General features: G+C 35.5%; 1 protein-coding gene across 1 annotated transcript; it reads left to right on the top strand.

Annotated features, from left to right (window-relative positions):
- The first annotated feature begins 1,451 nt into the window (after nucleotides 1-1,451).
- Nucleotides 1,452-7,052, top strand: LOC131609655 (C-terminal binding protein AN-like). The gene is made up of 7 exons (XM_058881428.1): nucleotides 1,452-2,171; nucleotides 3,285-3,438; nucleotides 3,539-3,669; nucleotides 4,816-5,586; nucleotides 5,712-5,759; nucleotides 5,922-6,035; nucleotides 6,691-7,052. Exons 1-7 carry the CDS (start codon nucleotides 1,614-1,616, stop codon nucleotides 6,769-6,771), a joined length of 1,857 nt encoding a protein of 618 aa, XP_058737411.1. The 5' UTR covers nucleotides 1,452-1,613; the 3' UTR covers nucleotides 6,772-7,052.
- The last annotated feature ends 4,568 nt before the right edge of the window (nucleotides 7,053-11,620 follow it).

The following is an 11,620-nucleotide window of genomic DNA, read 5'->3' on the forward strand; positions in this document are numbered from 1 at the left end:
TAAAAAAAATATCTGATTTACATCAACTAATTTTCCATAATAATATAAAATTCTTAATTCTTTCATGTCTTCATATAAGTTGCGAATGTCACGAATGATCTTTTTTGTTTTTTTTTGTTTTTGAAGTTGAATACCTTATACTAGTTTTCATGGTAATGATGATATAAATTATAAAAATTAAATATGGTTGGTTCGGGTAGACAGGTTCGCAGGTAGAATTTTGAATATTCATTTCCCGAACTAATTAACAATGAGTTTCACTGTTTTGATTCGATTTTTGCTTAAATTAAAAAAATGTGTAATCAAAACACCATGATTTGGATCCTACTTTGATCCCATTTTCTCAAACCAATGATTTCCCAATCATATGAGAGTTTGACCTAAAATACACTTTCACAAAGAAACTAAGGATCATATATAACAATTGGAGAGTCCAACACTTAATTCCTACCGCCCAAGCATCACCCACAACCAGCTTTGATGAGACACTCACATCTCACATCGGGGATACGTGACAATTTTAACCGTCTCCCTTGTATAAGTTTCATCACACATTGTTCGCTGGTATGATCTTACTCTTACTCACTGGTCGTACTTGATCAAAATGGATCGTCTTGATCGGCAACATGGTGATCTTCTGAGAATGGGTGGGGTGCACCTGCAAGGTACTCCGATGCCAAAGTGAGAAAGAGCAATCAGAGTGCAAGTACAAAGGTTTATAGTGAGAATAAATGAATACTTGACCCTATAATGAAAAAAGGTATTTATAGCCCCAACACTAGGCCAAGATTCCCTATTTTGGGCTGAATTATTAGAAACCCAGAAATAGAAAACTGCCAGGATTCTACGTGGTAGGACAGAGTCAGCGAGTGACTCACGTCCTGGGTGAACCGACCGTAGAGTTCGGAGGTGACAGTATGAATTTTCTGCTAATAAGTTGACCACGTGCTATTCGTGACCCATGTGGATTTGACACTCTAACGGTCCTCAGTAGACATGCGCCCAATTAGGCCTGGTCGTCTATGGGCCTGCTCGGCCCAGACCAGAACACTCACATTATCACCCCCTCAACTATTCACTAAATTGAACGTTAAAGTATTAATTTTACGAGTTCACCTACCCTCATTCAGCCGTGTCGAAATTACCTGCGGACTCCCTTATTCCTTTGGTAGCTATCATTTTTTATTTAGAAACATTGATACACACGTCATATTAATATTATATTGATGATAGTTTATTTTAAAGTATCTTATAGTAATGTATTCTATATAATTTTTTTTATTGTAGTCCATATTGTTATTTTAATTGTTCTTTATAAGTTTTGAAAAAATTGAGTTCTTAATATAATAAAAAATTGATTTCTTAATATAATTATTTTCAAAGATATCATTTTGATTGAATCGAATGGCTAGTTTAAAGAAGTACTATATCAATTAAATTCAATTGCAATACGTAAACTCCTTGTTTCGAAGAAAAGTATGAGTAAAGTTGATAGTTTTTTAAAACAAAATCCCACAGTTATAGGCGCTTTCCCGTCGTAGAGTGAAGCCATAACTGTAACTAAGGAGGTCACTGGGAAACAACAAGGGACCGAGATCTAATCCTGTGCGGCAATGCCTCACCGTAGCAACTCTACGCCACTCCCCTTAGTCGTCACCCTAAACTGCGTCGAAGATTGTTCCCTCGAACTCGATTCCCTCTCCGGCGTCGCCGCCGTCGAGCACGTTCCTCTCAGCCGTCTCTCCGATGGCAAGATCGAGTCCGCCGCTGCAGTTCTCCTTCATTCTCTCGCGTATCTCCCACGCGCAGCTCAGCGCCGGCTCCGCTCCTACCACCTCATCCTCTGCCTTGGCTCCGCCGACCGCTCCGTCGACTCCTCCCTCGCCGCTGACCTCGGTCTCCGTCTAATCCATGTGGACACCTCCCGTGCCGAGGAGATCGCTGACACCGTGATGGCGTTGTTCCTTGGTCTTCTCCGTCGCACTCACTTGCTCTCTCGCCACGCGCTTTCTGCGTCCGGTTGGTTAGGCTCCGTTCAGCCTCTCTGCCGAGGTATGAGGCGGTGCCGTGGTCTTGTTCTTGGGATCGTTGGTAGATCTGCTTCTGCTAGGGCTTTGGCTACTCGCAGCTTGGCTTTCAAAATGAGCGTCCTCTATTTCGATGTTCACTCGGTACTTTCTTCGTCAATCAGTTTGTTTTTCTTTCTTTTTTTAGTTGAAAATTAAAATGTTAATTGGTGTTTACATGATTTGATTCCGTAATTAACAAGTGATTAGTAACGACATTCTTCTCCTGTTGATGATATTGATAATCTTTTTGTTGAAAACAGTTGAACAACTATTAGTTTTTGTGCAGTTTGGAGTTCTTGATTTACATGTTAATTTTGAGAAATGGGAATGAGATACTCTGTTTCTAACATGAGCATATTGCTTCATGTAATTGTAATTGTAAATGTTATATTTGTTTTCAGATCTTCGAGCCCTATTATTTCTTTTGTTCCAACATGAATGTATGTTCTATTCATGTGCAGTACTATGCACATTTGTGACACTATCAATCAGTATTGTGAAATAGTGGTCATGGCGGCACCATGACAGATTTTTGGTTCTCCCTCATGTTCAAATATGTGAAGGATGGTGACACCACTATGCCATATGCAGATATGGCAGTGCCGTATGTCGGGCTTTATTGCGGCATTTTGGCTCTCCGCCATCACTATCAATAGACCACTTGTAGCTTGATTTAGGGAAGAGGAAAACAAAGAAATATCTTACCCCTTATTTGAGCGTATTTTTTCGTAGAGAATAATATATGAATGTTATGATGAATTGAGAATATGATAACAACATAGATTGACTATTAAGAATTTATCTAAACCCTCTAAAGTTTTCCTCCAATACAATTTTTGAGATCTCCGAAATTAGGGGGATTTTGTATTCAGAAGAAAAATAGACTTCACAAAGCCATCACCTTCCAAAGCACTCAAGTCCTTCCATTTCACCCATCCTTTTTTCAAACCCTCCCCTACTAAACTTCTAAATAAACCCTAATGGTATTTATTCAAGGAAGCTCATTATATCATGGGAATATGTACATTCTATGAATTTCTTAAGAAGTGTGCATAACCTTAAACGATATTTAATATAAGAGGGAGATAACGACAATTTATCATGACTTGAACCAGGGACTTCTAGCTATGTTCTGTGCAGACCAAATGCTAATCCTAAACAGATGACCGGATTCTATGATTTTGCCTAACTTTGTTTACAATCTTGCTCTCACAGGGACAAGGAAAAATGAACTTCCCTCCTGCAGCCCGAAAAATGGATACACTTAATGATTTACTTGCCGCAAGTGACCTTATATCGCTCCATTGTGCTCTAACAAATGAGACAATGCAGATTATTAGCGCGGAATGTCTTCAACATGTAAAGCCTGGTATGTATTTTGTTTATATTTTGAAGATTTTCCTTTGAGTCTGTTGAATATTTTGGTTTGAATTCACTTCATGAATTTATTGTCTTTGTAATTTCAACAGGTGCTTTTCTTGTAAATACTGGTAGTAGTCAGCTTTTAGATGATTGTGCTTTAAAGCAGCTTTTGATTGATGGAACCATAGCTGGATGTGCTTTGGATGGTGCAGAAGGGCCTCAATGGATGGAAGCATGGGTATGGTAAATTTAGGTTTTGTATATCCATCAAAAGAACAACAAAACTATTCTCTAGGATCACTAACTAATAGCTACATCTCTTATTTTTTCACCGCGGTATAACCAATTTTATGCCAGCACATGCCTGCAGTTGTTGGGCATACATCCATCTATCCATAAGAAGAACAGAACTATTCTCTAGCTAGGATCACTAACTAATAACTACATGTATTATTTTTTTCACTGCGGTGTAACCAATTTTATGCCAGCACATGCCTGCAGTTGTTGCACATACATCCATCTATCCATCTATCTGTGTGATATTCATTGAACTTCTCATAGTAAAAGACACCTTCTCAGTGGCAGTTACAATGTTGATTTAAACATGCATACTGAACAATAACAAATGGCACCCTATCCCACCTAGAAAAATTTCAACAAAAAATGATTATAAGTAATGATGGTGTTCTAAGGTGAATATTGCTGGTACACCATAAACAGGACCTGGTATAAACTGATTTTAGAATGGAAAATGATAATCAGGATGGAAGTGTGTTTCTTTACAAAAGTTATACGAAATATCACATCACCTGTTGCTTTAAAATTTATATTTACCCTATTCAGTATTCATTATCTATGGTAATCCAGTAACCCTACCATTCACTAACCAGTTCTTGATTTTTTGTATGGAAAATTTAATACAAAATAGCATTACTATTTTTAGAGTTTTATAATTCTTCATTAAAGCAAGGATGGAATGAATGAGAAACTTTATTAGGAAAATATTGGTTTTGCAAAAGATTGACAATTTAATTGGAATATTGGTTTTGCAAAATATTTTTAACATTTGCTGGCTTCTATAGTATGTTGATTAGAATATCTCTGTTAATGTATATCAGTGAAGGTTTTAGTGTCTAGTTGCTTTTTTTTTTTGAAAGAGAAGCAGTTCTTAATTTAATTTAAAGGCGTGTTAAAAGTGTAATAATTATGCAAGTTTTTTAAAATGAAAAAGAAATCTAAAGAAAAACTACTTAAATGTTTTTCTCAAAAGTTTAACAGCTCTAAAAGAATATTGTATCATTGAATTGAATCACTTTTAAGCTTAAACAAATATGCCTAAAATAAAAAAGTAATATTAACATATATTACTGTATTTCTTTTTCAGGTTAAGGAGATGCCTAATGTTTTGATACTTCCTCGAAGTGCTGATTACAGTGAAGAGGTTTGGATGGAGATAAGGGAGAAAGCTATATCTATATTGCAGACATTCTTCATTGATGGAATTATTCCAAAGAATGCTCTGTCTGACGCAGAAGAAGAGAGTGAGGTGGATGATGAAAATGAACAATCTGATCAACAATACAAAGAAAATGCTCTACAAATTATTGTTAGAGAGCAATTAGATGATGTTTACTCAAATCCTGAAAGCTCCCAAAATAAAGTAGGTGAAGTCAAAGAGTCTTCATCCCAGCATCAGGTTTCAAGTTTGACTCTGAGTACATCTGCTCGATCTGAAGGAAGGCGCAGCAGGTCAAGTAAAAAGGCCAAAAAGAGGCATATCCGTCAAAAGTCTCAACAAAAATCAGATCCTTCTGCACTGGAGAAAGAGGGAACATCCCAGAGAGATGATACTGCTATGAGTGGCAGTGATCAAGCTTTGAGCTCCAGCTCTGAAGACTCAAGAAGTAGAAAGACTCCAGTAGAATCTATACAAGATCCGATTTCTACTCAAGCTCTAAAGTCAAGCGCAAGACTTAGTGGAAAATCTACTGAACTTTTGAAAGATGGATGTATTATTGCTCTGCATGCCACAGACCGCGCTGCATTTTATGTATCAAGGCAAAGAGTTAAAGGCGGAGGTTGGATCCTTGATTCCATGCCAGATGTGTCAAAAAGAGATCCTGCTGCACAGTTCCTTATAATCTTCAGAAATAAGGTTTGTTTGAAGGCTCCTTACACTTATCCTAGAAGCTTTTGGTCCAGCCTATATTTCATCAAGTATTTTAGACTTGTAAAAGGTGTCTTGATTTTTAAATTCAACTTTTAATGCATGTGCTTCAGGACACAATTGGCTTGCGATCTCTTGCTGCTGGTGGAAAATTATTACAGGTAATTGCATTATAATGCTTGGAGTTTTCAGTTTTGCTGTTTTTGAGTAGTATATTTTAGATGAAAGCTAAGATTGGGATACAACACTCCCTCTATTATTTATATCATTACATTGCTAATGCAGTTGATGCCTTCTCTTTGGGTATATACACGTTTTTGCAGATCAATAGAAGAATGGAGTTCGTATTTGCTAGTCATAGTTTTGATGTCTGGGAAAATTGGACATTGGAAAGTTCCATAGATGAATGGAGACTGGTGAACTGTAGAAACCCTTCTGTAAGTTCTCTTTGTTATCCTTTCAAATGGTTTCCCTGCTATCTACTGACTGTTTAAGGGCTTTGCATGTGTTGGAGACATATAGAACTATGTAGCACTGATTATAGAATATATGCTTTAAGGGCTTATTTTATGGTAGAAACTAATGGCTTCTGGAAACTGAAATGATAAACCACAACACAGGGAAGAAGAGCAGGAATTGATGTAATGATGTTTTTGTTTATTGATGATTTAGGGGACTTTTACCTTCCATGTTTCGGGTTTTCATTTTCACTTCAACTAATAAACACAAGGGAATACTTTTCCCACCATCTTCTTTTACAATTTTTGAAAACATAGCTAACATTAAATAAAAGTGAAATGCCAATGAACTTTCTATTTTTTAAAATGCATTTTTTTAGTTTTCTTTTCATTTTCTCTCTATCACATGTATTTACTAAACAAGTCTTCTCTCCTTGTTAGCAACTTAAAACAAACATAAGTCATTCTCAGAACATTATACTATGCATACGCATACCTTAAATTGGTATTGGTTTCTTCATTATTCTATCTAAGTTTATTAAATAGATATGATGCTTTGTAACTTGAGAATTTGGTTTATAAATTTTCTGCTAATTGATTAATTTATCTGTGTTTCTTATAATATAAATACTAGGCTGTTTTGGATCATGTATACATTGAGGTATTGGCAACTTCAGATGAAGATGGAATAACACGTTGGATTGAAAACTTCTAACATGACAAAAGTTTGCTCTCCGAAGTCTTTGCTAGTGATTTTGGGTTTGTATTATACTAAAACAGAACAAGCTTAGTGTCACCTTGATCTTTCAAATGTATGTGAAAGATTGGAATGTAATTGTAGTAGTGTAGAGCATAAGTATTATTTTTTTGTGCTTCTTTTTCTTTTATTTAAAAAATTCATTTGTTGAGGAACTTTGATGATGAAATTTTGTTGGAGTGATGATGAAATTGATCCTTGTCCTTATATTTTATTTTGCAGTGTTTTTTAATCCCAAATCTCTGTTATTAGGTGCCTGAAAATCAAATCTGACACTAGGCTGTGTAGGGATTGATAACGGTTTTAGTTTGTACATATGTGAGCCCTATTTAGTGATGTTTTCTTCTCCTCTTTATAAGCACTTTCTAAATTATTAGTTGCTTTGTGTATTTTCTTACAAATATTATTAATTATTTAATAAAGAGTCTGAATAATTGATGGGCAATTTTGAAAAATTAGTAAGTTTAATATAGAACCAGTTACAAGTGATCATGAACAATTCATTGTTGTCATATTTACTTTCAAACAACAAATTTCTGTAAGTTCGATGAATCAAACTATTGCTAATAGAAGCATTAAGTTGAAGGTGTGCTTCGAGGTTAGCAAATAATGAAATATGTTACTTGATTATGAACAAGTCATTGTTGCTGTCAAATTTATTTTCAAACAACAAATTTCAGTCAAGTTTGATGAATCAAACTATTGCTAATAGAAGCATCAAGTTAAGGTGTTCTTTGAGTTATGCAAATAATGAAATATGTTATTATGCGACCGTGAACAAGTCGTTGTTGCTGTCAAATTTACTTTCAAACAAAGAATTTAAGTCAGGTTTGATGAATTAAACTATTGTTAAAAGAAGCATCAAGTTGAAGGTGTGCTTCGAGGCATGCAAATAAAGAAATATGTCCTTATGTGATCATGAAAAAGTCATTGTTGCTGTCAAATTTACTTTCAAACAATGTAAAAAATTGAAGAATCAAACTATTGCTAATAGTAGCGTCAAGTTGAAGGTGTATTGTGGTATGCAATTAACGAAATATGCCGTTACATCGCAAATTCCTGAGCAATTACTCTCAATTGCCGATTGCGATACTCAAACAGTAAATCCTGCTTATGTAAGTTGGGAAGAATGATTCTCTCTTATGCAGGGGGTTATTATCCACTACTTTCAACTATCTTCTCCTTCGTTTCATTGTTCTCGTCATTCATGGCAAGAGTGGGAAGAGATTCACTCGTATTCCTAACTAATCACCATGAAGAGATAAATACAAAGTACAGCTTCCCAACAGAGTTAAAACCATAGAATTATAGCCACTCATGACTTGGCTAAACTCAGATGATCAAAACATGATGAACATTAATATTCACAGTTGATATGATTAATCAAACATTCAAACATTTGAAAGGCCTAACTAAAAATAAATGCTAACTGTGGTAATCCTAAGTTATGGCATCTGAGAAGTGATATAACTGCAAGAGAATAATATAACCAAATAATTTGTAGGAAACAATGAAATTGAAATAACAGAAAAGAAGCTGCCTTCTCATATGAGTGACAGCGGCATTCCAAAACTGATGCTACAATCATTTTTTCTTGCCAAAACCATTCAAGGCTAAATTAAGTATTTTAAAATGTCTGTCTCTCATATATGCACCCCCTGCAATTCTTCCTCCCCAGACACTGCCTTAGCTGCCGTTCGTCTAAACTCGGAATTCCCACACTATATTAGCTCTTGGTGGTCTTCCTAACTCTGCAATCACACGCGCAAATGGATGTAAAAGAAGGAAAACACATTGAACATACTCTCAGTGTTTTCGTTAAATCAAAGGATATAATTCTGCTCCTATAGTTCCATCTACAAAATCATAAAATAGAACAACGAATATTAAGGAAAATCATGACATGAGGAGATGATAGACCTACCAGTTGCAATACATTCCATAACATTATTCCTATTCTAATAAATCAATGTGACAATGTTCATCAGATCTGTTACTACTTATGATAATGCTGTTTTGAAATCATCTTGAAAATAAAATCAATCTAACCAATCATTAAAACAAATATTCACAAAATTGATAATTACGAATACAACATATACAAATTAACATAACTAACAACATGTAAACGATGGAAGAGGAACTTACTTTCAGAAAAACTGAAACTAAGCTTTCAATATGGTCATTGGCTGTGCAAGAGACAGAATGAACAGTTCTATCATCAGTAGTTGTTGTACTTGCAGTAATTTTTGTTCGCTCTACTCTATTATTTCTCCAATTATAGAGAATTTCGTGGTCTTCGCATTTGAGTATCAGTGTATCACCATCCTTAAAAAGAAACAACGGCGCCAAATAAAAACGATACTTTATATTTTCGTCACTATAGTCATAATCTATTTGAAGATTTTGATAACTAATTTTAAGAAATTGAGCCCAAGAATCTTGAACCCCAAATTTTTTAATCTGCCATATAATAAGATGGGTGTTATGACAATAAGAAAAAGAAAGACAGTCTCCCAACACACCAATAATTGGATCTCTAGGTGGAAATTGATCAAATTCAGGAGGCAATAAGTATTGATTGTATGTCTCGGTCCTCAAATCAAGTGAAACAATAAAAAATTTATCAATAGTATAATCCTTATAATCATTACGCATATGCCAAATTGAAATAGGAATGGCCAACCAGTTCAGAGTGCTTATGAAAGACACACCAGTTTCACAAGTGGACTTCCGGGTGTGCCAATTTGTTTACGGTGATTTCCGGTAAACAACCGCTAGTCTTCCAAACTATAATAAATATGATTTGGTTACTCGCAGGATCGACTAGATTGATCCTAGGACACATAGTCAAAAAGATTGTTATCAATGGTCATTCGAACCATAGTCATGATTCGTCTTCGTTAATAAGAATTGTTTCGAATAAAACGAGTAATCTTGACAATCACTTGGTTATACGTAAGTATAATTTCAGTGAAAGGATAAGTAAAATAACATATGAAACGAAAGTATTGTTAAAGCGTAAAGAATCTTAAAATGCAGGAATATTGAATACTTCAAAAGTAAATGACATGAAAGTAAAATTACAGAAATGTAAATGGCAAGAAGTAAATGAAATGCAATAATACTGAAAGATATTTGAAAACGAAAGAGAATACACATGTATTAAAATGGTGGTGTCATACGTACATTTTCTCAGCGAACTCTTTCTCTTAACACTTGATACTTGAGTAATATGTGAGTGATTTGTACAAAATGAACACACAGAATCCTAACATTAAGACTCCTATTTATACTAATTTCGACCTTAACGGCCCTACGCTAATCTAATGCCACGTTTCTCATAAGAACTCCAGGGACGCCATCTGTTATTTAGACAGTTACGAAACCGTCTTCGAATTTCAAATCTACCCGCCTGAGTCCTTCTTCGACGCGTGGCAGTGTATTTAAAAACACTACGAAAACACGCTAAGTAGTAATACTTGAACATATTTCATAAATTTTGTCTAAATCCTCGAAGACATACACTTCTACTAGCTTCAGTATTCATTATCTTCATAACGAACTTAGAAATCTTCATTCTCGAAGCATGGCCATCAGGAGCCATTCTTTTATTTTTAAGGGATGGTCATCAGTAACCATCTTTCCTTCGAATTTTTATTTCTTCGAAGAACCAAATTTGTAAAACGAAATCTTCAGCTAACAAATTGCCCCCAATAAATGCCTGTTTCGAAAATCAAGAGAAATAGGCGTTTCTTGCCATCATAAGATTTCGTCTCTTATTGATCTTTGAAAGTTCCAAGATTGCTGACTAACGTCATAATCATTGCTGACCTTGTTTCCAAAACGTCTTGTCATTCTCAAAGATGTCTTCTCATAACTTACATTCCCACGTTTTTGACCTTACTTCTTGATCATTACTCCTACATACTAGGAGTAAAGCTAATTTATTCGACCGCCGTTGGATTAAATCACTAGCCGCCACGTGCCCCTTGGTTTTTACCCAAAAAGATTTAAAAAAGGGTTTCCGTTAAACCTTTAAATACTTGGTTTTGCACTTTTGTACAACTTTTCATTCCTACTTCTTCATCCTCTTCAAAAAAAAAACAAAACACTCTCAACCCTTTCAAAAAGCTTACTTTCCCAATCAAAACCTCTCCATGGCTTCATCTTCAAATGTTCTTCAACCTGTTCTGAAGCTCCAAACAACAACGCGGTCTGGGGAACAAGAACATATTCCAAACCCTAATACCGCAGAAGTGCGCGCTATTTACGCTTCCCAGGTAATCATTCCCTTTGAACTTTCTGGAAAACCTCTTGCTTTTATGGGTCCGTTACCAGGTGAAAACAATTCATCTATGAACAGATTCTTCCCCGCTTATTACAAAACTAGACCCTTAGTTAGTAAGATTAAGATAGATGAAGATGGTCGTTCCCCCTTAGGAGAATCTGCTAATACTGAAGAAACTTCAACTGTGACCCCTTTGGCTTTGGCGAAAATTAGGTTAAACTATATGACCAACTTTGTAAAAGTGTTTAGGTCAATCCCTTTAGCCAAAGATCCTGATTTGTACTATGCCTGGTTAGAAAAAGTAGAGAGAACGAAAGGATCTTTCTGGAAATCGTTAGGCATATATGATTTGATTCAATTGTCAAAAACAGGCTTAGAATATAACCAACCCATGTTAGTAGCAGCGGTTCACTTTTGGGATGCTTCTCACAACACTTTCCATCTCCCATGTGGGATGGTTACCCCCACTCTCTTTGATATAGCTGCTATTACAGGACTTCAACCAACCGGGGAAAC

The sequence above is a fragment of the Vicia villosa genome, linkage group LG6 (genome assembly GCF_029867415.1).
Source record: "Vicia villosa cultivar HV-30 ecotype Madison, WI linkage group LG6, Vvil1.0, whole genome shotgun sequence".
In the NCBI taxonomy this organism is placed as follows: domain Eukaryota; kingdom Viridiplantae; phylum Streptophyta; class Magnoliopsida; order Fabales; family Fabaceae; genus Vicia; species Vicia villosa.

Excerpts from the sequence above, each read along its gene's own strand:
- LOC131609655 (XM_058881428.1), top strand. The coding sequence starts at position 1,614 with ATGCCTCACCGTAGCAACTCTACGCCACTCCCCTTAGTCGTCACCCTA. Across the intron at positions 3,670-4,815 it reads CTCAATGGATGGAAGCATGG|GTTAAGGAGATGCCTAATGT; the intron begins GTATGGTAAATT and ends TTTCTTTTTCAG. Across the intron at positions 5,760-5,921 it reads CTGGTGGAAAATTATTACAG|ATCAATAGAAGAATGGAGTT; the intron begins GTAATTGCATTA and ends ACGTTTTTGCAG.